Source organism: Sylvia atricapilla, chromosome Z, assembly GCF_009819655.1.
Source record: "Sylvia atricapilla isolate bSylAtr1 chromosome Z, bSylAtr1.pri, whole genome shotgun sequence".
Classification (NCBI taxonomy): Eukaryota; Metazoa; Chordata; class Aves; order Passeriformes; family Sylviidae; genus Sylvia; species Sylvia atricapilla.
Window position 1 is genome coordinate 33764630 of NC_089174.1, and position 25129 is coordinate 33789758.

A 25129-nucleotide genomic window follows, 5' to 3' on the forward strand; every position below is an offset into this window, starting at 1 on the left:
CACTTTCACTGTTACTTCCATCCTACACGGCTAGATGAAGACAGACACTAATATAATTTCAATGAAATCGTGTTTTCCACTGAAGTGAAGGCTTACAAAAATCAGCTATATGCTAGTGACATAAACCCACTCTCCACCTGTAGCAGAAATGCGTGCAACCTAAATCAAACTCACATTCTTTTCTTCAAACCCGAATACCCCAACAGGGGAATCATTTGGTGGAATTGCGACAGTTACCAGGGTGTCATTCCCAAGTCTTGCACCACCTGTTACCCTCAACAGGGCAATTTTGAATATCTCAAGGAATTCAACTTCACTGTCATCTATGATTGTAATTTCTATTTCTCCTGTAACCTGTAGAAATGTTGAAAAAAAAAAAAAAAAAGCAACAAAGCTTCATTTGTAATATTCTGCGAATAGCTTGAAAAAAATTAAAATAGGTAAATAGTAACAAATAAATAGACATTGCTCAATTGTTCGTTTTTCTTCCTATATTGTTTATTTGCAATAAGAAGATATAATTTCAGTAGTGGTTTTTAAGTCCATCAATGTAAATCTTATTTGTTAAAACCAGCAGACTGCTCTGCATTGCTACTCAGTAGAAAGTGAATGTTGACAATATTGTCAATATTCAGTCAAAATTCTGCACACTCTATATATCCTTCCCTTTGCCAAAGACCACCTATATTCACTTAAAATCAAAATCCCTTGTGCACACTAAGTATTCCCAGGTATAGCATGAAATTTAAAATTATGTGTAGAACACAGCTAAGAAAACACATAGGCTTATTCTGAGAATTTATAGTGAAGATGGATTCCGTTACAAATTTTCAGTGTAACAGGGTTTAGTATTAGAAATTATGTCCTCACTTGCCAAAGTATCAAAGACACACAAGCCTCTTTGGTCACTGTTTATGAATATTCTGGTTTTCCAGAATGTTAAAGAACTGAAGCTGGGAGCAGCATTCATATGTATAAGTCTATAAATAATATATTTTCAGTGAAAATTCTGCTCGAGGAAATATACAAAAAAATCTTAAACTGGTAACCCAAAGTCAGGTAAACTTTCAGCAAGTGAATACCTGCCCATCTGCAAATGTTAAGTTTCCAAATGATGGTGTGAAGTCTTCAAAGCTGGCAGTTGAATGAATGGCTTCCCAGTATAGAGTTGCTGACCCAAACCTCCCAGCCTGACGAACAATTGGGAGCTTCAGTACATTCTGTGGTGGTGGTACCTCATAACCAACAACAGCTCCAGTGATATCCTGTACATTCAAAAAGAAACTGCAGAGTGTCTCAATAAACTTTTTCTTTTTTTTTTTTTTTCCAAGTTGACTTGCAGTTAAAAATAAATTAAGAAATACATAATTACTTGTAAAATGGTCTGGCCTTAGCACTGACCTTTCTCTGAGCAAAAATCTGGATTAGATGACCTCCTGAGATCCCTTTTTATGATATTCATTTCATCACTGCCAGCTCCATAATCAATTTTGTATATTATTTGTGATGAACCTCTTAAGAAAGAAGTGTTTGTCTGGCATCTGGCCATTTTATCCAGAACAACTTAGTATTACAAAGCCTATCAGAACACTTGCATAAGTCATCTGAGAAATCAGACTGTCTTTCTTGAATGCCACTTCACATGTTTTTCATTCAGACTTATTTACCTTTGTAACATTAAAATTAAATATTCCTCTGGCATCATCATTTTCTTCAATTGTTATTTCAGCTATTTCTAATCCAAGCCTCTTCACACTTGGCTGACCTCCAGAAGAAGAAGTGATCAATTGCACATCAGTAATATTGATTATAAATCCTTCCTGTAATTCTGGAATATTGTCCTGAAAAATAAAGGTTTAATTTTATTTTTTTTTTATACATTGCAAGTTTATAATACAGTTGACTATTTGTAGGTTGTTTACTGTTCAAAACTTCTCAGCATTTGGGACCATATAAACAATCCCTTGCTTCATACCATACAAAAGATGAAAAAGACTACATTTGCTGAGATTTTGAAATAGAAGCTGACAAGTCAAAATCCAGATGTGCAAAAACAGTGGAAAGCAGTGCTGGCTGTCATCTGTCACTGCTACCTAGAAGAAAGCCAGCTAGATCTCAGATACCAAGCCATGACTTGAAAATCAGTATCTCTATTCTAAATATATTTTTAAAATATACATAATCATTTTTCCTTTTTCATTATTATAAGTAAATTGTGGGACTACAATAAAAGAAAGAATTTGGCTCATTCGCAGTGATGAGTATGCAAGTTTTTTTTTAAAGAAGTTGCTGCAAGGGTCCCATCACAGATATTTCTAGAATGTTAAGTCACATTACCAGTATAAAATCAGTACCATTTCCATTTCCTTAAAAGATATTAATAGCTAAAGAAGTTGTTAGGCTACTCACAGGCAAAATAGTGACTATGACAGAAGTTGTTGTTGCATTCTCTGCCATAATGACTGTTTTGTTTTCCAGTATATAATCCTCATTTTCTGTTGCTCGGTTGGAGGGGGGCAGTTCAAAGTTCGGCGCAGTGCTCAACTGAACCACAAGATCTCCAACAAATCCTTGCTCTCGAACAATTTGTAGAGTAACAACAGTTGAATTCTCCTGCCCTACAGTAAGGAAAGGGAAGAAAATCAAGATACAATTGTTTTACAATACAAATATGCTGAGTTGGAAGGGACCTATCTGGATCACTGGAGTCCAACACCTGGCTCTGCACAGGACACTCCAAGAATCACACCACATGCCTGAGAGAATTGTTCAAACACTTCTTGAACTCTGTCAGGCTGGTGCTGTGACCACTTCCCTGAAGACCCTGTTCCAGTGCTCAGCCATGCTCTGAGTAAAAAACCTTTTCCTGATATCCAGCCTAAATCTGCCTGGACTCAGCTTCATGCAATTTACTCAAGTCCTGTCACTGGGCAACAGAGAGTATAGTGTCTGTCCCTCCTCTTCCCCTACAAGGAAGTTGTAACTGTGATGAGGTCTCCCCTCAGCCGCCTCCTGTCCAGATAGAACAGACCAAATGACCTCAGCCACTCCTCATACAGCTTCCCGTCAAGGCCTTCACCATTCTCATGGCCCTCCTCTGCAAGCTGTCTAACAGTTTAGTATCTTTCTTATATTGTGGCACTCAAAACTGCCCCCAGCACTGAGGTGAGGCTGCCCCAGCTCAGAGCAGAGTGGGACAATCCCCTCCCTTGCCTGGCTGGCCATCAGCTGGGCTGATGCACCTCAGGACACACTTGGCCCTTCTGGCTGCCAGGGCACTGCTGGATCATGTTCAACTTGCCACTGACCAGCACACCCAGGTCCCTTTCCATAGCACTGCTTTCCAGCCTCTCATTCCCCATCCTGTCCATACATCCAGGGTTGCCCCATCCCAGGAGCAGAATCTGACATTTTCCCTTGTTGAACTTCATACAGCTGGTGATTGCCCAGTTGTCTAATTTGTCCTTGGATAATACCAGGGCTTAAGTAGATGAGCACACACAACTGGTGTGAACACACCAAACATTACCCACATCTATAGGCACTGTGCATTTAAAAAACAGATCTAGAAGAATAATAAGATATGGAATATCTACTGTTTTATATGTGTGTTACACAAATTATTACTTCAACACTTCTACTTTTATTCAGTTATCCTTCCAAACTTCCATCTCAATAATTTGCCCAGCCTTTCATGCCTCGGCCATGACTATTGATTCTAACACAGAAAGTGGTATTGAAGGCATCATTCTGGCTGCAAATGTCACATTTCCTTAACTCAAATACTGAAGAAGTAAAATAGACTTGTATCAGTCAGGCTTAGCACCCTTTTGGGAAAGCAGATTTATAATTTTATCCAACAAATGATAAAACACATACTCAGGCTAAAAGTGGTGCATTTACGCCTGGAGAAATAGAAACAGATAAAATGTAAACAGGTTTGTACTCCAAACCTATTATTTTAACCAGATATTTCATAGATAGCACTTGTGTATAATTCATTAAAAATACAGCAGTTAAAGATTTGGAAAAAAAAACACCAAAAAAAAAAACCAAAACAAAACAAAAACAAAACAAAACAAAGGAAAAAACAAAAACAAACAAACAAACAAAAAAAAACAACAACAAAAAAACCCCCAAAAAACCCAAAAAACAAACACCTGTGCAACCAGTGGAAGCTAAGAACCTTCCTTAAATTCTAATTTCAAAGTATAAATGTTTATAATGTGTAAGAAATCAACACATTACGTTACTTCCAGGTGCTAAAAAAGGGGCAACACCAATTCACCTGAAATGCTAGACATGCTAGAATGTTTTACCTGTGATAATATACTCTGATGGAAAAAGGGTTTTTTTAATACCTAATTTGTTAATATGGACAGAATATTAAATCATTAGAAAATCCTAAATGAGGGAAGAGCCCCAAAGACTGCCAGCCAGCTCCTCAAGTCAGGAAAGAGGGAAGAAGCCAGAGCATGATGGCAATTCACCTCTGGCCAGCTGCCTGGGAGATCCTTTGCAACCCGTGCCTGGAAGGAAAACCAAATTCCTGAAGTGGAATTCACTCCTGGTCTGCTTCCTTCCTTCCCCTAGTCCTCTGAGCAAAAAGCTTCCCTTTTTGAGCCACTTCAAGAGGAAAGTCTTTTCATGTAATATTTTTTAAATAATATAGCAATTCCATTAAATGGTCAACTTCTTCTTTTTATATAAACAGAAGTATTTTATGCATTAGTGATTTGCAACTTACCTCTCAAACAAGAATGACTGCGGAATATTGATGTATGCAATGTGAAATACAGCATAGTAACATATTTTAAGGGATATTTAGGCTACATTTTTATAAAAACTTGCTGACATATATATATAAAATATACACACATTCATACATACATATGAATGTGCATGTGTGTGTGTGTAGCCATTATTATAAGTTCCACAAATCTGACTTTGAGAAAACATACATTCTTTCCTAAGAATCAAGAAACAGACTTACCTTCTGGCTCTGTGATTTTAACAAAAAGAGACTCCATATGCCATGCAATCACACCATGTGGAGAGTCACTAGGTAAAATGCTAAGTACAGCTCTTGCCCTTTCAGGATCAATGAGAGCTCCTTTTGTGGTATCTTCAATATCCATTGTGGTAACACGGGTGAGTGTGATTTCCACTGTCTCTGAAAGTTCTGCAACACTGTCTGCAAGGACTGTCAGGGTGATTGTAGACAGGGCCTGACCTTCTGAAAATGTAATCTAAAGTTTTAGAGGGGGGGAAAGCAAAATTTCTTGTCAGCAGTGTTAGACCTAGAGTTTTATTCTGTACTCTATCAGAGCTATAAAATGCATATACGTACACACATATATAACTTATAGAATCATAGAATATGAGGATTATCTGGCCCAATCTTTCTTGGCAGTACCACAGTCTAAACAAGATAGCCCAGCATTCTATCCAGGTCAATCTTAAAAGTGGCAGTTTTGGGAAGTCCATAACTCTCCTGGGAGGGCTATTCCAATGGATGATTGTTTTCATGGTGAAAATTTTTTCTCTTATGTTCAATGAGAATGTCCCCAGAAGTAACTTGCATCCATTCTCTCTTGACTTTTCAATGTGATACCTTGTAAAATATAAGTCGCCTCCTTTGTAGCCACCTTTTAAATACTGAAGCATGGTCTGAACATAAGGTCTCCACGTCAAGGTTGAACAGTTCTCTCAGCCTTCCCTTATATGACAAGCTTCCCAGTCCTCTGACCACCACTAGACCCCCACGAGCCTGCCCATATCTATTTTCCATAATGGGGACCAAAACTGAACACAGAATTCCAGCTATAGCCCAAAAAAGTGCTCAGTAGAGTGGGCTAATGACTGCTTCACCTCTGCAGGGAGTGGCCTTGTTGATGCAACCCAGAAACACCCTGGTGGATTCCGTCAGTATTCACTTATATTGAGCTTATCGACCAGCAGGATCCCCAGGTCCCTCTCCCTGGACCTAATCCCCAGTCAGGATAAATGCCAGTGAGTGCTGCACTCCTGGATTATGTTTTCCATAGTACACCATTTCTTTCTGATGAATCTTCCATGTCTTCCTGCTAGGTGGCTCTCCAAAGAGTCCACTTCCTCACTTAGTTTGGTATCATCATCAGAGTACACCTGATCTCATCACCCACATCACTTATGAAGGTATTAAACATTGTTGGGCCCAATATTGATCCCTGACTGACCAAGGGACAGTGATAAGCTTTTTGATTTACTTGTGACAAGCTGTCAGTCTGAAAAGGAGTTATTTACCACCACTTCCTTGGGATAGCAATAACACATTAGTTTATTTAGAAGAAGGCTATAGCAAGCTGCATCAAAAACCTTGGGAAAATCTGGGTAGACAATGCCTTTTTCTTTTCTTATAGCACAGCCCTTATTTTCTCCTCATCCTGCTGAGATGAGGAAGTAAGAAAGAACTAGTTCAGGGTTTTTAGACAGCTAAGGTCCACACACCACACATATCCATATCAAAAGAAGGATGAGTATATTATATTGATTGAAATCATTGCTTTGTAAAGAAATGGCTACTCAACTTCTTTCTTTCTTCTTCTTCAGATAAAATGATTGATACACATTTTGTCTACCTATATTCTCATTTTTAAATTCAAAGGGCCTGCCACTTGATTAGGTCATTCTCAAACAAGGAAGATGTCTAATAAACACTTAGTCCACACATAATGTGTAGGACAAACAGAAATTTCCACTTCATACCCCTTCCTGGCTCTCCTTGCCTGCAAAGCTGTGCAGTGTTCTCCTGTGGTAAGTAGCTGGAATGCTCAAGGAATACTCTAGAAATTTCAGTATGATTGTTTTGGCATCCTTGATTTCCAGTCCATCTATTTTTCCTCTTCATTTTTCTTCGGGCTTTGTGTCTGCTGTAGACAGCCACAAGGTGGAGGACTTTGATTTACAGAAACTGGACACTGCCAGTCCTAATGAATATAAAGAGCTTTGGGCACAGGAAAAAACTGGGTTTTAATATGGCTGGGAACCTAAAAGTCTCAGAAGCATAAAAAAACTGGGACTTGTTATATTCTGCTAGACCACTTAAGTTCTCCATTGTATTGAGAAGGTCAGGACAAAAAGCAAACACTCCCAGATTACCATGCAAATGGTTTGACATAGCTGAATCTCACAGTAGGAATAAAGGAAGATGGGAATAGGATACTACAGATATACATTTCCAGTGCCTGGACAGTATTACAATATCAGGTTCTAGAAGTGTTAGAGTGATATCGCTGTGTTATGTGCCAGCCAGAAGCAGAAACTGCTAGAATCATAGGAAAGGCACAGGAATCAGGGATTAACAGAAAAGTGGGGTAATCTAACATGTACTGTTCTTCTCACTCAGTACATCTTTATCCATTGTCTGAAACCATACAGTCAGTGCTTCCCCAGTAACAGTGATATTATTAAATACCATTCCTGAAGCTGGAAACACATCACTTATGCTCCCATTAGCAATCCACTCTACTGTAACTCGTCCATATGTTCCTATTAAACGTTCAATATTCAAGGTGATCAAGCTGTCCTGCTCCATTTCTTCAATTTGCTTAAATAAAGAGCTCTGGAAAACATACAGCAGCAGAACCAAAGCATTATTTTTTTAGAAAGTAAAGTTTTTTTAGGGAACAGAGTATTCAAAGGGGGCCAGAGACAGCATGAATAAATTAATCTGCTCTTAAGCAGCTAAATGGATGTCTATTGATTAAATTTTATATATCCTAATACTCAAGAGCCCCAAATTTCATAAACATAAGAATTTGAAATGTCAGACCTCTACATCCTAGGCAAAAATTCAATGGTTTTGGGGATTTTTTTAGTACAGTGTTTTATGTGCAAATCATGTGAAGCAGATAACAAACACGTAGATTTTCAAGTCAGACATATTTTTACTGCTGTTACTTTTACTATTAATCATCCTCCTCACACAAGCCCAGACGCAATGTTTCATTTCAGTGATGACTCTTCCGTGTTTTATATCTTCATTATGCATTTAGTACTGTTCACGTAACTCCTACAATATTTGACGATTTAAGAATCACAACTGCAAATAATACTTTCAGTCTGACATTTTCTCCAAATTTTTTATTTTATTCAGGCAGATGGGCTCATCCTGTGGCATGACTATTTTAGAGGAAAAGAATCTTTACTTAATTCACTTGGGTAACCAAAAAGAAGAAACTATGATCCTATTATATATGCCATCTGAATACTAATTTTTTAGGTTGCTGCAAAATGAAACTGATAAACTATAGTGTGCTGTTCTAAATGTAAAGGGATAATAAAAACTCTACAATAGGGACAGACTGAAACTGAGTTTCTATTGCCTGTCATCTATATAACCAAGTAACAATGCTAAATGGAAGTCAAAGCCCTTCTGTCTCAGGTCACTACAAGACTGGTAAAAGAATCCCGTCACATGCAATTTAAGTATGTTTGTGTTATGTTATTCAGAGATTATATATACATATTTTAATGAATTACCTTAAAAGTTTTACCTGAGCAAATGCAATGACTCCATAGGCATTGTCATTGGGAGGTATAATTATGTTAACAAAACTGTGAACACCAATCTCTGCCCCTCCTTTAGGGTTTTTCAGCCACACTTGAAAACATTCTTCCTCCTCTGGGATGATGTCATCCAGTATATTGATTGCTATCACAGCTTCCATGTCCCCAGGCTCAAATATCAATTCACCTGAACTAGCATACAAACAAACACATCAAGTAATTATAAACTGAGGATACGATTAATGAACTTTGAAAGCATACTGAAAATTCAAAGAGCATTTTTAATGCTGAAAGTGCTGTTTATATTCCTGAGTAAGTCAATGAGGTTTAAAGGTTGTGGGATTAATGTTGGGGTTCTTTTTTTCTTAATTACAATAGAATATATAGTAATTAATATTTCTTATTAATGTAATGTAATTTAATTTAACGTAAATAAAAGCTTCAATATCAAGTTTAACTGCAAGTCCTTTTATTCCATGTTTTAAAGCAAACTGTGAGAAGTTTGACTTCAAGTTATCCTAAGGCTACCTGTGAAAAATTCTCTTTAGTGTTAATAAACTGTCCTGGTTTGGAATAAATTAGGGGAGAATCTCTAAAAGGAGTCCCCCAAAAATGAACCTCCACCACCCCCCACCCCCCACCCCCCCCCCAGCCCTGGGTTCGGGAAGGAAAATGCCTTGGAGGAAAAGTGGAAAAAACCGGTTTATTGACAAATGAAAAAAAACCACTCCCCAACACCAAGGAAAAAAGGCAAGTTACTGTGGGGGAAGGCGCAGAGCTTCTTCCGCAGGCCCCGGAGATTCTCCGACTTCTCAGGTCGGGTCAGGTCCGGAGCCGGTCCAAAATCTTCGGGCGGTGGGGGGGGGGGGGGGGGGGGGGCGGGGAAGGGAAAGGAAAAGGAAGGAGAGGAAAAAACCAAACAGAAGCGGCGAAAAGCAGCAGGCAGGAGCAGGCAGCAGAGAGAGAGAGAAGCAGCAGCAGCAGCAGCAGCAGTAGCAGCAGCACGCCAAGCGAGCAGCCGAGACAGAGAGCAAGCAGCAAAAGCGGCAGGCCCCGCCAAAGAGGGAGGGGGGCAGCTGCCAGACACAACAGTGTAGTCCAAGATATGGGATAGGGGACAGCGTCAACCCAGAACATAAGCACAGCACACACAGGTGTCTATAATGGTCTCCACTATAACAAAAAGGCGATCACAAAAGAAGGAATGCAAGAGCTGGGAAACAGACAAAAAAACCTACCTAGGTATAAAATCTGACTGCTTAGAGACAGTTGTCAGCTCATAAATCTGGGAGCTGGACTCTACGGAAAGAGCAATCAAGCTCTTGCTGGAGTTCAGAGACCTTGCATTAGTGGAAGTGATACGATCTGCATATGGGGCTTCCAGCATCAGACAGAACTGGTTCTGTTCTGAGTTCCAGGAGTACAATGCTGTCGAGTCCTTACCAGAGAGGAGGATGTGAACTACATTGAACAAGAAAAAAAAAAAAAAATCAGTGATATATTTAAAAGTTCTTGCAACACCAGAAAAGCCCTTGGCAGCCCAGTTGTAAAGTATCTCTTAAAAATCTGACACATAATATGAAAATTGAATGCATATATTTCTTCAGTTCCAGTACTCCAAACAAAATCTCACCTAAACCTGAAGGAGGCATGAAAACATGGATGCTTCTTACAGCAGAGACTGGAAGAGACTGAAAGTGTCTGAAGCTAGACTGCCCTGTCTCCCAGATGAAAATTTCAGAATTTCCAGTTTCTATAAAGGAAAAAAATGACAAAAATCTGCATTATATTGCTGCTTGTTAATGAAATCACACACTGGTGGCCATTCAAAGGCAGAGATTGGCAGCTTTAATTACACAGAGAGATCAGTTATTTTATCTTCCTTTTTACTTGCATAACTCCATAGCATGATATCCCATTAGATGATTTATTCCACGAGATCATTTGAGGGCTTTTATGTACCCAGTCACATAGGAACACTAAAAATCCCAGCAGACAACAGTCAAGTGCAAAGAAACCTGTGGACTGCAATACATACTTTTAAATAGCCATAGCGATGCTGACATAAAGCAATGTCTAAAGTGTCATACTTGTAAAAAAAAAGTTCTTCGCCAAACAATGATCTTTGCATATAAGAAAGTTCAGAAAAGCTTAGAAACATTGTAATTAGCACTTAATTGAATTATTATTTCCTATTGTTCTTGGGAAAATATTTCATTAGTTTCATAAATATTTGAGAACAAGCACAACGCTTTCATTTACTAAAGGAAAAGACACAGATTACTTTGAAAAGACTCTTTTCAGCAAATTGTCACCTCCAGTAATATTTTAATTTCTGTCTAAACCCCCTTTATTCCAAATGCCTTTGTTATCAAATAAGCCAGCACATACTTAGCAAACTCAGTGTTCACTTTCTGCTAATACCTTTTGCAACAATTAAATATATATCAGATCCAGAAGTCCAGGCCTCCATGTGTTTTATTTCTTTTCCTGGTAACTGATGAAGATTCCTAAACTCATTATTCAGCCATTGGTACAAGACCACATTCTGGCTGGTACTTGACAAAGAAACTACTAAGTACATAATGCCTCCACGAGGAAACAAGGCAATGCTCAGAGCTCTGTAAAGTGGAAGTTGATGATGCAGCACAAATATATCTTTATTCCACTGGAAAACCTGTAAAAATAGAAAATACATTTTATTATATAACATGCACTAAGAAAAAAGAAATTAAGCGTGGTAGATGGTACATTATGATGGAAGTACACTGACAAGCAATATAAGTAATTACCTTACTTCAAGCACCTGTCCCTGTTCTTCAGATGAACAGGTTTATGGTCAGAAGCTATTTCTATTCCTAAGCTCTTTAACATAATAGATTTCAAAATAGAAAGACAGTAGCAAAATAATCAAACCAAGTCTAAATTACATGATAATGTAAGAAGGGTTGTTATATTTAAACAAGTCTAGAATTTTTTGTCTTATAAATCTGTAATAGAAATGTAACTAATTTTTCAGGAATATATACTTACTTTTTTCTATATTTCCTCCATATTTCAAACTGAAAACTAACCAAACTACCTACATCAAAGCCAGGGAAGACAAATGTTATTATAACCTGGATGGAACTGAAGCTGGTGGTATCACTCACAAAAACCAAATAGTCTTCTTCATCCACAGCAAAATGTTTTACAAGTGTGGTATTCAAAATAGAGAGGGTCTGTAGCTACAATGAAAATATGGCAAAAACGGTATTTGGAAGTCAGTTCAAGTTTATACATATACACACATATTTTTAAAAAACTGTAAAATTATATATAAAACATATATAAAATAACACAAAAATTTTCATAGATGTAATTTTGTAATTTAAAAAATATATGTGAGGTCATTTTAAAAATAATATTAGTTATGATACATTTTTCAGAAAATACTTTATGACTTCATTTCTCCACAATTTCTTTCTTTACTTCCAAGGTCATTTTATCTCACCCTCAAAATATGACTATAAGAACCATTAGACAACAAGCTGTAATAACTTTCATGGTTTAGGACTGGCATTTCTCAATTTATTTCTCCCGCTAAAATGCTACAAACCATCTTTCCTCTTCCTCTCCCCACCTGCAGTGGGATGAAGAGGAGAATTGGAAACTAAAAAGGTGAAGATCACAGCTTCAATAAGGACAATTTACTGCAAACAGCAACAGTGATGAGAGAATTAACAACAAAAACAGCAATAATAATAGCACAGAGTGCAAGAGAGACAAAGATTCACATGTGAAAATGGTTACTATGCACAACCTGTGAATACATTAACTGTGTCCACACCACCCCAACCCCTGTGAGAGTCCCTTTCTCCCATTACATGATGTGGTATGGAATAACCTCTGGGTTCCAGCCACCGTCCCTCCTGGCTACTGCAAAATTAACCCTGTCCTGGCCTACGCGATGACAATACATCACTGACTTGTGCAGTGTACAGCTGACAAACGAGCTGAGAACAGTGTGCTTTTTCCCAAAATATGCTTGGGCCTGGAACAGAAGGGCCTCACAAAGTCCTTTATAATAGTCCATTTTTCAATGATTTTGTAAACAACACAGATTTACCTTCAATAGTTTGCGTCCAGGCATGAATGCATACACACTGCTGTTGGAAGCTCCCTGACTGCTTCCTCCATGAGTAATCACAAGGTAGGGAGAGGCATGGATTTGGAAAGATACACAGCTTTTAGGATTCCACATACTGAAATTCTGAGAAAGGAACAAAAAAGTAGAACTGAAATGCCAAGGTTTCATTAAGCAGCATGGTTGGTGTTGGTAAGCAAGCATTTACCTCAATGGCAACAAAAACTCCTTTCCACTGGTAGAGAGTAGAAAACACAGATGGAGGTGAACGCAACAGCACACCATACAGAATTTCTTCTGATGGAAAGAAACACCAGCTAACTGCTGACTCCTCCACAAAGTTTTGCAAGACAGACAGAACACTGATACTACCCCCTGCAATACAAAAAAGTATAAGAAAAAATTATTTATCTTTAAGGTCTTTTACAACATTTTTTTCATTATTTATTTGCCAAACCCAAATCTAGTATCAGAAATCACAGAATATTCTGAGTTGAAAGGGACCCCCAAGGATTATCAAGTCCAATTCTTAAGTGAATGGCTCATACAGTGGTCAAACCCACAATCTTGACATTTTTAGCACTACACTCTAAATGCCTGAACTATAGTCTGAGTTGTCTCTAAACAGTTGAAATAAGTGCATGGAAGTGTTATAGCACTGAGGTTGTACTGAGAGTTAAAAAACAAATTAATTTCTCACATATTATTATTACATATGTGAGATGCATAGACAATTTGAGTGTGATTTAGAGTGACTCAGTTTGGAATTTAGGTAGTGAGAAAATTAACTAGATAGGAAGAAATAAAAAAGTGACAAAGAAACTAAAAATGTGTTTATCCTCATTCCCTCTGTCATCACAAGAAGTAGTCATGGCACTAAGATTCTTAAACTGCCTAGTCATTCAGCACTTACAGAAAATGGTATTTTTTATATTATGTTAGAAAAGTCCAGAATTACAGGTAGTAAAGAACAGATTTTAGAAATCAAAGGCCTTGTGAAAATATATAAGCAACAGGAAGAGCAATACAGATGGCTGAACCTCTGGCAGCAGTGGCTGATGACAATGACTCGTAAGCACCCAAGATTAATGAATTTTGATATCACAGGAATATTAGACGTGAATTTTCATTCCAAAGTTATATTTCCTGTATGTCTGGTTACTCTGCAGCTATCTCCACTCTGAAAATAGCAATGGATGCTCTCGATGAAGTGAACGTACTGATGCCAAACGCAGTATCCGACAGTGTCTCCCACTCAACGCTCACAGACACGTTGAGCCCATTACTCCGTGAAACTCTCAAATAAACTGTAGTGTTCGCTTCTTCAACTGTGAAGACATTTGTCCTAAATTGGAGAATTGTGAAAATAAATTTTAAGAAGTATTATTTTTATAGTATAAGAATAGGATTCTTACTGTACACTTTCAGCACAGAATATGCAATAAAAAAAAAAATAATGGGTTTGCTCTGTGATACTAATACAAATTAAGATTGCCCAATATTTCTTCACACAAGACCTTGACAAAATCATGGGAAATTCAAAAAAATCTTAAACCAGCCTGAAATTTAACTGTGTGGGTAAAGCTGAATGATTTCTGAAAACATCATTCCATATCATACACTCATATGATCATAAAATAGTTTGGGTTGCAATAAACCTTAAAGACCATCTTGTTCCAACCCTCCTGCCATTAGCAGGGACATCCTCCACTAGACTAGATTGCTCAGACCTCCATTGAACCTGGACCTGAACACCTCCAGGGATGCGGCAACCACAGTTTCTCTGGGCAACCTGTGCCAGTGCTCACTACTCTTACAGTAAAGAATTTCTTCCTGATATCTAATCTGAACATACTGTCTTTCAGTTTTACGCCATTTAAGCCTCTTGTCTTGTCACCTGCCCTTGCCACAAGTCCCTCTCCAACTTTTGGGCATGCTTCCTTTAGGTACTGGAAGCCTGCAATGGGGTCAGCCCAAAGACGCCTCTTCTCCCAGCTGAACAATAACAATTCTCTCAGCATTTCCTCATAGCAGACATTCTCCATCCTTCTGATCAACTGGGTGGCCTCCTCTGGTCTTGCTCCAACAGCTCCATGTCCTTCCAGTGCTGGGACCCCAGGGCTGGAGGCAGCTCTGCAGCTGGGCTCTCACCAGAGAGGGGCAGAGGGGCAGAATCCCCTCCCTCCCCTGCTGCCCACAGGGCTCTGGATGCAGCCCAGGACACACTTGGCTTTCTGGGCTGGAGTGCCCATGGCTGGCTCATGTCCAGCCCCTCACCAGCACCCCCAAGTCCTTTGGGGCAGGGCAGCTCTCAATCTGTTCATCCCTCAGATGTATTGGTGGTGCTCTGACCAAGCAGCACTTTGTACTTGGTCTTGTTAAACCTCACAAGATTCCCAAGGGCCACTTCTTGAGCTTGTCCAAGTAAGATGGAACATTTTGTTCTGAAAAACAGCCCTAAGTGAGGGTGTATATTACACAAGCTGAAATAAATAGGTAAATTAGAAAATTTCTGATTCCCGGGGCACTGGTCTGCAGTTTGGAATTCTTAATATCGATTACTATTAGTGAAATGTTTGGGGACTAATGAAGTACTGTTCCAAGGAAAAATGCATAGAGAAATCAACATTTCTAATGGTAAATAGTCTATTTTAAGTGTTGTTCTATTCTTCTGTATAGCAGTATAGCATTTGACAGTGCACTTTTTAAAATCATAAATTTTACCACTGGATTACTGGTTTTTTTAAAGGGAAACCATCTCTATGGAATATGAAAAACTTGATTTTAATTGAATCAGGACTCAGTACCTATTTGTAACTGGGTAGATGCTGAAAAGCCCCAGTGGAGCCTGGTTCTGTAATATCGTAATCATAGTTTGCACTCTGGTGCCAAGTCTGGCTCCTCCAGTAGGACTGAACAAGGTGACAATAAAGTGCTCATCCAATTCTGGTTCTTCATCCAGGATTGCAGAAATATGCAGTGTCTGACAAGAAACAAACATAGAAAGCTGCTGAGACTTGACAGCTAACAATGGCAATACTATTCAGGCCATGCTGCTGTTTCTGTTCTTTCTCTGTACAGGTCTGGACAGCAGGGCAGAACGATAGCAGCTCTTGAAACTGGAGAAGGCAGGAATATGGCATGGACAGTTCAGGCTGGGGTTTCAAAGTAATCCCTCTGGTGACCTCTATTAGAGCAACACTAATGTGAGCATATCCACTTCCTTTTTATTTTTCCCTTCTCCTCTTTCCTCTTATCATAACATTCTCTGAAATGCAACAGGTTTTGATCCTTTTCCATACTTCTGTTTTTTCTGCTTCTTACTCCAAACATTCCTTGGTAATTCACACATCCCCATACAGCTACCTGATCCCCTAATGCAGCTTAGCCAAGTTGGGTTTACTTCACTTTAGCTGTCAACTGAAATAATTCATGGGCAAGAGAGTAGTTACACTTCTGATACCGCGATCAAAAAAGGCAAAAAGCGAATAGAGGATTATTTGAATTGTTTGAATTATTTGACTCTCTTCTTGATGCTTTATTCCCTCTACTGCACCACAGTGGGTAAGAAAAGGATTGTCTCAAGGTGGTCTCATATGACCAGAGAACTGTGTAGAAAGAAGTGTTTTCATTGCCATTCTCCCCATTACCCAAAGAGGTAAAAGTTACAGTACTACATGTAGATTTGCCTTAGAAAAATTATTTAGTAATGAGAGCCCTGGAACTAAAATAGAGCTCACAACATTTTAGATGTCTATTTACTTCCACAACAAACCATATTTAAAGACTCTACTGAGAAATCTTTTAATCTCTACTTATCACAGATCAGCTAAACTAGTCATCACTGAGGTGCCAAATGCATTTTAGGTTCAGAAACTGAAAACTAGTGTTTCCAGGAAGGTTTATTTCAGATTCTACTAATCTAATCACAATATACTAACCTATTATTGACACACTTAATATAGCTCATTGTCTAGCTGACATTCCTGTGGGGACAATACAGAAGCAGTGGTATTAATACTGCCAGAAAAACAAGCAATTTTTCAATTTCAAAATCTTTGAAAGCTGTTTACCTTTTGCCTTTATTGCAGCATACTCTTTTCAGTTCAGGCTACATAAAGGAATGGTATTTTTAATTCCACTGCAATTATTTACAGCAGTAAATTATGACCTCATGTCTAAGTTTGTCTGAACACATGTAAATAAATGGTCCTATACACACATCATATTATATACTCAATCTATTGCTTTCAGTTTACCTGAACTATTACAAAGAAACAAATATCTACAGAAAAGCATACTCAATTTTTCTGCACTCCCACAACTCAGTTTATTCTGAGAATTAAGGAAAACATAAGAAAAAAATTAATACATAAATGAAAATTGCAGAAATATTTCAAATAATATTTTTTTTAAAAGCCTTCTTCACTTTTTGTGTTATAACTATCATATTACCTTAAATCTGACTCCCTCTTCCAGAACAATGTATCCTTGAGATGGGGTCAAATCCACTGATGGCTCTGAAGAATTAATTTCACTTACAAGATATTGAACAGACACAGTTCCAAATATTCCCTGAGGAGGTTCTCTAATAATATTTAATACTGCAACACTTTCCATCAGATGGAGAGCTGTTTGCTCTCTTAGGAAGAAGTGATCACTATTATTGAATGACAAAATTCCATGTCCATCATCATTGGCAAATATAGTAATTGTGGCTTTTGAGAAATAAACACAAGAAATTTGAGAAATATGCTTTAATTAACATAGTAAAAATATAATTGTACACATATACAAATCAATAAATACATACATAAATCCATTCTTTCTTTGACAGCTGTATTGCTTTTATGTCCCTGATATTACTTGATAGAATATGTAATTGTTTTGCTTTCTCTAGGAGGATTTCTAGAAAGCGAGAATCTAGACTGTCTTATTAAAACAACCAGCTTTTGCATTTTCTGATTCCTTAATTTACATATTATTTTGTTAGTTTTACATTTTTCACAGGGATGTTTAAGAACTTTCAAAATGAGTTTAATAATTTACAATAGGTGCACACTGGTGTTTTCTAAAACATGAATATTCAGAAGAATGAAATTAAAGTGACTGAGACACAATTCTGAAGAATGAAAACATCAAAACTAATTTTTACCTGTTGTGTTATCCCCTAATTCCAGGCCAAATGAGGGATTTGTTAGAATTAACTGGAACCTCTCAACACCTTCAGGAATATCATCATCACAAATCACAACAACAACAGATTTATTCCTTTCTCCATCAGCAAAAAAAAGAGTCTAGCATTGAAACAGAAAGCATTGAATATTCAGTAGCTGATAATGCACACAGAAATTTTAAACTAAGGTAAAGGGGAATTGCCTTAACTAGGGAGGAAGGAAGAAGCAGGAAGAGGAGCAATTTCTATGTCCCTATAAATTGATTGAAAAAGTAGCAAAACAGTTCAGTACAATGCAGAGTGAGGACAAGCAAGAGGCAATTCACTTTGAAAGTTCTGTTTCAAAACATACTAAAAATTACATGAAGTCTCATATGCTTTTGTCTAAGCAAAATTGTATTTGAAATAGATGTTTGAAAGTTTACAATCTGCCTTATATTTAAAAATGCTTCAGTATTAAAAAAGAAAGACTAAAAAAGGATGACTAAATCTATCTCACTCTATTTCAGATGATCAGAGCAATTGAAATGAGTTTAGAAATCTAGCTGTTCTAGTGACCATTCTGCAGAATAAATAAGATGATGTTCTTTTGAAGAAACTGGAGAAACAAAACTACTAGATTTAAGATTTGCTTCTTACCCTTGATATCACATTAAAATCCAAACCCAGCTGTGCCTCCAAATTTTGGGCATAAAAAAACACAGACACATTGCCATAAGTTCCTTTATTTCGGTAAGCCATTACGGTCAGATTCCCATGAGATTCATTAACTTCAAAACTAAAACAAAAACCAAGACAATTTCTCAGTGCTCAATGAGCATGTTCTTTTAATAAGATAGTAGATAATTGTTATATTTTCACTTAAAATCATCTCTTCTACCTTTTAGGAAAAAGGCACTATTACAATAAGGCATCATTACCACTGGTCTAATGCAACTATTACACCTTTTTTTTTCTTATCAAAATGGAATTGAACTATAGGACCCTTTTCCTTTATTTATTAGTGGCAGATTAAGCCTGGTTTTGAGCATGGATGCCTCCTTCCTAGGTCCTCGAAATCAGAGAAAAAGATCTGGGAGATGCCAATGTGGCTGCTTACATGGATCCAGAGGCTGGGAGACTGGATGGAGGCTTGAGGGAGTGACAAAAGTTCAGAATACCAAAGGAAAATAGTGAAAACATGTACATGGTAGCATGAGATTTCAGAGTAAAGATACTGTAAATGTTGGTTTGTATTGTGGGAATTCTCTTTCCAGTCCCACTAAATTATTTGTTGCCATCTCAAAGATCTGATCCTATTATTAACAGTTTTACTCTTAACTGAAAATAAAAATAGTTGGGCAATACTAGTCATTAACTTCCACAGGGAGCTCTTCAAGGTTACAATACTCACTTGGTACTTTCCCATTCAACTACTCCGCTTACTCCATCATTAGCATCAATAATAATTTGAGAAGCTAAACCTTCCACATCTAAAAAGGAAAACAGAAGGACAAGTATGTAAGAAAAAACAGAGTTCATTTTCATTATGTTCAAGACTAACAGAAATATTTCTTTATATCTTTACCAATTTTGTAGAAGAAAAACATAATTTTCCATTTCCAAAATGTGGAGGAGAAAATTAAGTGGACAGGATACTTGGGAAGGCTTGAAGAAAATCTGTCCTTACTAGCTGACTATTAGAATTGCAACAAGGCATCCAAATGCCTTGAATTACCACACTACATTTAATGCACTAAAAAACAAACAAACAAAAAAAACCAAAAAACCAAACCAAAACAAAAAAACCCCCACCATCAAGCCAAAAAAACCCACCACCACCCGTGGAAGAGAAAATGTAGAAAATGACAAAAGCAAGATTTTTCTTTAAGACTTAATTCCTTGTGTGCTTCTATCATGATGATATTTAATGTTTTGCAGACTGTGCCATTCTGAATATTGGAGGAAAAATAGTAATAAATGGAAAATAATACTAAATGATCCAGTATACCATCTCGTATTCATGTATCAGTGCCTGATAATGAATCTTAACAGTACACACTGCAGATTCTGCTATAAAAAGAATTATTAATTTCCTTTTAATTAGTTTATGTACTATAATATTCTATTACTACATAAAAACATACATATCTTCACAATAATTCTGTGAGATTATTGCATGTATTGCCCTAGGAAAACACTAAATAATAGTTTAATGCCAGCAATTTCCGCAAATTTCAGGGACTAGAACTTGACAGTCAGAACTTGATTCTTCTGAGAAAATAATGCTTTATTTTGTTTAAACAGCATCATATGACTACCTCAATTTATGTCAAACTACTTTTAAGAAAGATTAAAAAGAAATTAAGACAATTTTTTACAAAACAAACTGACTCCACTAAATCTGTAGTAACTATACTGTGTTTAGATCTATCAGAGAGATTGCTATTATATTAGATAAAACTGAACAAATGGTAAAAGATCACTGCCATTAATCTAAACCTGTTACTATGAGATATGTGATGAACATGAGCAACAGCTGCAACACCTCTACACAATCAGCAGAAAGATTGAGAAGTCCATACGGATTACAGTGCATTTAGCCCCTTCAGGTTCCTAACTGATATTTTCCCTTGTCATGTCATGAATCACTCAAGATCTGGAATACTTCACTTTCAACATCAGACCCCTTATTTCATATCTGGCATCTTTCCCCTCCCCTGATGCCCTCCTGACATTTTAGGCCATCTTAAGTCTTTCCTCTATCCACTAACTTCATTCATTTTTCTTTCATCAAACATTTTCCCTTTTTTAAATTCCTTCCACTTTTTTATCAGAGTTGGGCCTTTTCTTCCATATTTTCTAGATGATGGGATTAAGTAAAAGCAGCACAAAGAAAACAGAACTGTCCTTATGTTTGCTCTTTCTGCTCCATGAAGTCTCAAATCAGAAATAAAGGTCACTTAAGTTCCACGTGTTTAACTGTATTGCACAGACACCCCAGACCTACACCACATTTTGCATGTACATGGCTAAAACAGGGACAACATTTACGATATATTCCAGATGGGCACAATTAATTGCATGTCAGTATCATGTGCAGAGCACCCATCACTTTTCACACTAGACACCTACAATTATATTAAAGGTTTTCTGTGGGGTACAGAATTGCTAAATCCTAAACAAATGCACTGCAGCAATAAGGATTTGAATTCTCATAACAAAGAAAACAGACAAAAAGGGAAAACAAGATTAAAAAATAATCTGATAACATAATTAATTGTGACATTTTATAATGAGGATAGACTTTTCCCTCATGCATTAAAATTTTTATCTCATCATCCTCAGTACATCAGAGTCAAATGGTCATGACTCAGACTGCTAACTACTTATAGCAGAAGGTAAGATTACACTGCACACAGAACAACTTAAATCAGAAAATCCTTCATACTTTAATGTTACTCTTCTTAAGTTTTAAATTTTAGACTCAATAACCACAGCTCAATGTCTCCCCATCACGATCAGTCTTGCAAGTTACCTTTCAGTCTGTAACGAATTAACTCTGTCACTTCAATACGCATGCAAAGAAAGGGAAAAAGAGCCATAGAAGATGTTAGAAATAATCAGCATAATTAGTCACTGGTGCCACAGGATAACCCAACTGTCTTTAAAGCCAATGACAGTTATGCTACTGAGTTCAGCAGCAAAATGAGGACCTATATAACCAAACAATAAATGAAGTTCTGTGGAAGAGAAGAAATACAGTAGAGCATGACTCATAAAGGTAAATCTGATAAAGAGTAATAAGATACTTTTGAAAAAGTGAGCAAAGGAACTATTTGAAGGAATTCTTTGTATATACTTGTTTCTGTCATTTACCTGAAAATTAAAATCACCTTAACATATTGCCAATGCAACTTTTGAGATAAATGTGCTCTCTGACTCCTAATTACTAAATAACTCCTCTGTGAAAATTGTCTTATAATTTTTATGGGGCTGTAAAAACTAAGAAGCCAATGTGTAATAATGACTATGTTTCATGTTCTACAATGTTTGTTGCAGAATACCCTGTCTCATTTTGTCTTATTTGGGAAGTGGCGAGTAGAATAATAATATGCCAAAGTCATATAATGTGCATTCAGTTGATTTAAAAATAAAATTAGCATAATTGTTTGTAAATTGTTTTACCCAGCCTAGGTGGGGAGGAAGTTGAATGGTTCATGATAAGTTCCACTGAAGTTAAATTAACCAAGAAGAATTCTTGCACTTCTGGTACGTCATCCTACAAAACACAAACTCTTGTCATTTTCTTTGACAAACAATCAATGAATTTACCAAATAGCAACACACTAGAAGTCTCTAACCTTATAGCACAACTAGAATTAATTTATGTTTCGATTTTTCCAGAACATTTTTACATTAAATGTTAATTATGAAGCAAGACATTACATTTACTGGAAAAGACTGTGGTAACACTGAACTAGACGAATAAATTTCTGCTAAATTTAAACAGCAAATAGCAACCACTGATATTGTAAGAGCCTGTAGCAAGCAATGAATTACACTGGTCTGAATACCAGAAAATAAAGTCTTAATGAGAGATTTAAGTTTCATTTAATTATAAGTTAAATAAAAAAGCACCATTTTCTGTTATTAATTGTCCTTCTGTGATTTTGCCACTAAAGACCAAAGCAGTCTTTCTAAATTACAGTAAAATTGATAGCTTCAAGTAATACAACTTGCAAGATTTTCTGTTGTCATACAAATAAGTATAGAGTGAAAGGACATAGAATTTACCTCCAGAATAGTAACATTTATGGCAGCTGAGGTTTCTCCTTCTTCCAAAATCACCGAGTCAGAAACAGCTACATAATCAGCTCCTGGTTCAGCCAAGATCTCCTCTGTCTGATTACCTAAGGAGACCAATCCTGGAACAGTGGCATATGTAACATTGATAGCACCTGTTTAAAATGTGACCAAAAAAACCCATTTTTAAAATTAGAATAGAAAAAGAAAAGAGATTAAATGCTCATTGAAGAAATGAAAAGGCTAACTACAAACCAGAGGATTAAAACACTACTCTGAAACCAATGGGACTTATTTCTTTCAGTCCAGCCTTTAATGATTTGTTCAAGATGAAGGACTCAGAAAGAATTAGGACACAGTGTATTCACATATTTGAGGTGCTGGGAACTACAAGTATTATATTACATACTTGGGACATCTAGTGTATTTTTAATACCAGGTTTGGTGTCAACGGAAGTAGAGTGTTTCAGGAATAACTGATGTCTAAGAAAGGTTCTAAGGAGAGTTCTAAATTTAGTTTCCTTCCCAGAAAGACCAACATAGATGTTGATAGAGAATAAATATTAGGAGATGCACTGATAAATTTTACTAAAGCAAAAGCTAGATTATTTTTTTTTTTTTAATATTAAAGCCACATCTCATTAATCTGCCAGAATAAAAAAAAATTGTAAATTTAAAGAGAGTGATCCTGGAGACAAAATGACAAAATAATTCAAAGTTAATCTGAATGAAATAAAACATAAGGTATAAAAGAGTCTTAGTTTAAGTAAAAAAATACAGAGTTCAATTGAGAGATTTTACATTTACAATAGATACTTAGAATAAATTATTAGTTTCCTAAGTAGTGTTCAAAAGGTAATTTAGATACTGATTGACAATAAAAAAGAAATGGGAAACAAAGGAATGACATTTAAATTCCTATACAAATCTGTGGTGTGTCCAGATCTTGAATTTTTGTTTCAACTGATCACTTCGCCTCAAATAACATTAAAAAAAAAAAAAAATTATCACCGAGGTCTAAATATAGTCTAAAAATGTAAATAGGAAATCACTATGTATGTTATCTCTCAACGGAAGTCAAAATAATAGGACAACAAACCCAAAAATATTTTTTCATGCAGTACATTATTGAAGTCAGTATCACCTAATTTGATTTTAAAAGGAAAATTGAATTAAAAAGAAACACAGAATTCTTAGGAGAGGTATAAACTGAATTCAGAAGTATCAATGCAACTTTTTCCATGGGATATTCCTAAACTGTCAGATTCTGGAAGTTTATAGAGGGGATGCTGCGGGAATGATAAATCCGTACAAGCTCATTTTCTCATGTTTTTTATTTCTTCTGGACAAACTAACAATTCAAGACAGATTTGCTGGACATAAAAGTAGAACCCTAACAGCCAACTAGCTATATCATAGCTCTCAGATCCCTTGCTGTGGAATTAAAGGCTATGGCTTCAGTTTTAGTTAAAACTTAGTTTCCAAGCAAATTTGCAGTCAGGGACCTAGAAGTTCTGAAAATGTGACTGTGTCCCAGATTTTCCAGAATTTTTAGCTTCCCTGTCATGCCTTTCATTTGTCTAATAAATATGAAAACAAAATTTAATTTCTCTTGGAAATGTTATACAGACCTAGAGATCCAAATTCTCTGTTAATAAAAAGTTGAACTGTTTTGTTTTCCTCTGGCAGTAAAACTACCCTGGATGGAGAAGCAAAATTCAGTACTCCATGTGGTTCATCACTAGCTTCTACTGTCAGAACAGCTTCATATCCTTGACTATCCAAAACAGCAGCACCAGAAGGAGAAACACCTGCAGAAGAATCAACAGACTACAGTTAATAGGTAGTACAGCGTTAGGTAAATAAAGTTTTGTCTTACATGATTGCTATTTTCACATACAAATGACAGCGAGTAACACTGCAAATGAGATCAAACCAAACGCATTATACGCTCACTGAATTTTACAGATGGTGTGGAATATATATGTAATTGCATCTCTAAAAACCACAGGAGCATTCAATCACAACAAAAATTGTACACATAGAAAGTATAGGGTTCAAGACTATTAAGAAATGAGAAAACCTGAAGAGACATTGTGAAATATGAACTTCCTAAACTACTTTTATTGTAAAAGGAAAGTTTTCCTACAAATTCATTATAAATCTTAAAATTATATCCAGCTTATCAATCATTCCATTAAGAAATTACTGGAAGTGTTGCCTTGATGAATGACTGTGTTAATTTATACTTATGCAGAAGAATTACAAGAGTAAACAAATTATCAAGGCAAGAGTAAACAAATTATCAAGGCAAGAGTAAACAAATTATCAAGTTGGCAAGGCACCTATCAGCAACACCATCCATGTCAAGTCAGTTTGGTGTTTAGACATTAATTCCAGTTTAACAAACGGTATTTCAGAATGGATGTGGTTTCATGCTTCTTTTCTCATTATAATCTCCTTGAAAGAGATTCTGACCTCCTGTAATTCAG

At 36.6% G+C, this 25129-nt stretch overlaps 1 protein-coding gene across 1 annotated transcript in view; it reads right to left on the reverse strand.

Annotated features, from left to right (window-relative positions):
- The window catches only part of ADGRV1 (adhesion G protein-coupled receptor V1), a 258887-nt gene that overhangs the window by 178390 nt on the left and 55368 nt on the right, over positions 1–25129 (reverse strand). The window contains exons 36-57 of the mRNA XM_066339463.1: positions 24269–24448; positions 22629–22792; positions 22020–22113; positions 19246–19324; positions 18492–18630; positions 17832–17973; positions 17132–17394; positions 15484–15659; positions 13897–14021; positions 12885–13051; positions 12659–12802; positions 11670–11777; positions 10975–11227; positions 10184–10303; positions 9789–10011; positions 8538–8742; positions 7457–7603; positions 4994–5249; positions 2410–2618; positions 1668–1841; positions 1083–1265; positions 175–354 (exon numbers count right to left, since the gene is read on the reverse strand). Of these exons, the coding sequence (XP_066195560.1) occupies positions 175–354; positions 1083–1265; positions 1668–1841; positions 2410–2618; positions 4994–5249; positions 7457–7603; positions 8538–8742; positions 9789–10011; positions 10184–10303; positions 10975–11227; positions 11670–11777; positions 12659–12802; positions 12885–13051; positions 13897–14021; positions 15484–15659; positions 17132–17394; positions 17832–17973; positions 18492–18630; positions 19246–19324; positions 22020–22113; positions 22629–22792; positions 24269–24448 (3731 nt within the window). The remainder of the gene's footprint in view (positions 1–174; positions 355–1082; positions 1266–1667; positions 1842–2409; positions 2619–4993; positions 5250–7456; positions 7604–8537; positions 8743–9788; positions 10012–10183; positions 10304–10974; positions 11228–11669; positions 11778–12658; positions 12803–12884; positions 13052–13896; positions 14022–15483; positions 15660–17131; positions 17395–17831; positions 17974–18491; positions 18631–19245; positions 19325–22019; positions 22114–22628; positions 22793–24268; positions 24449–25129) is intronic.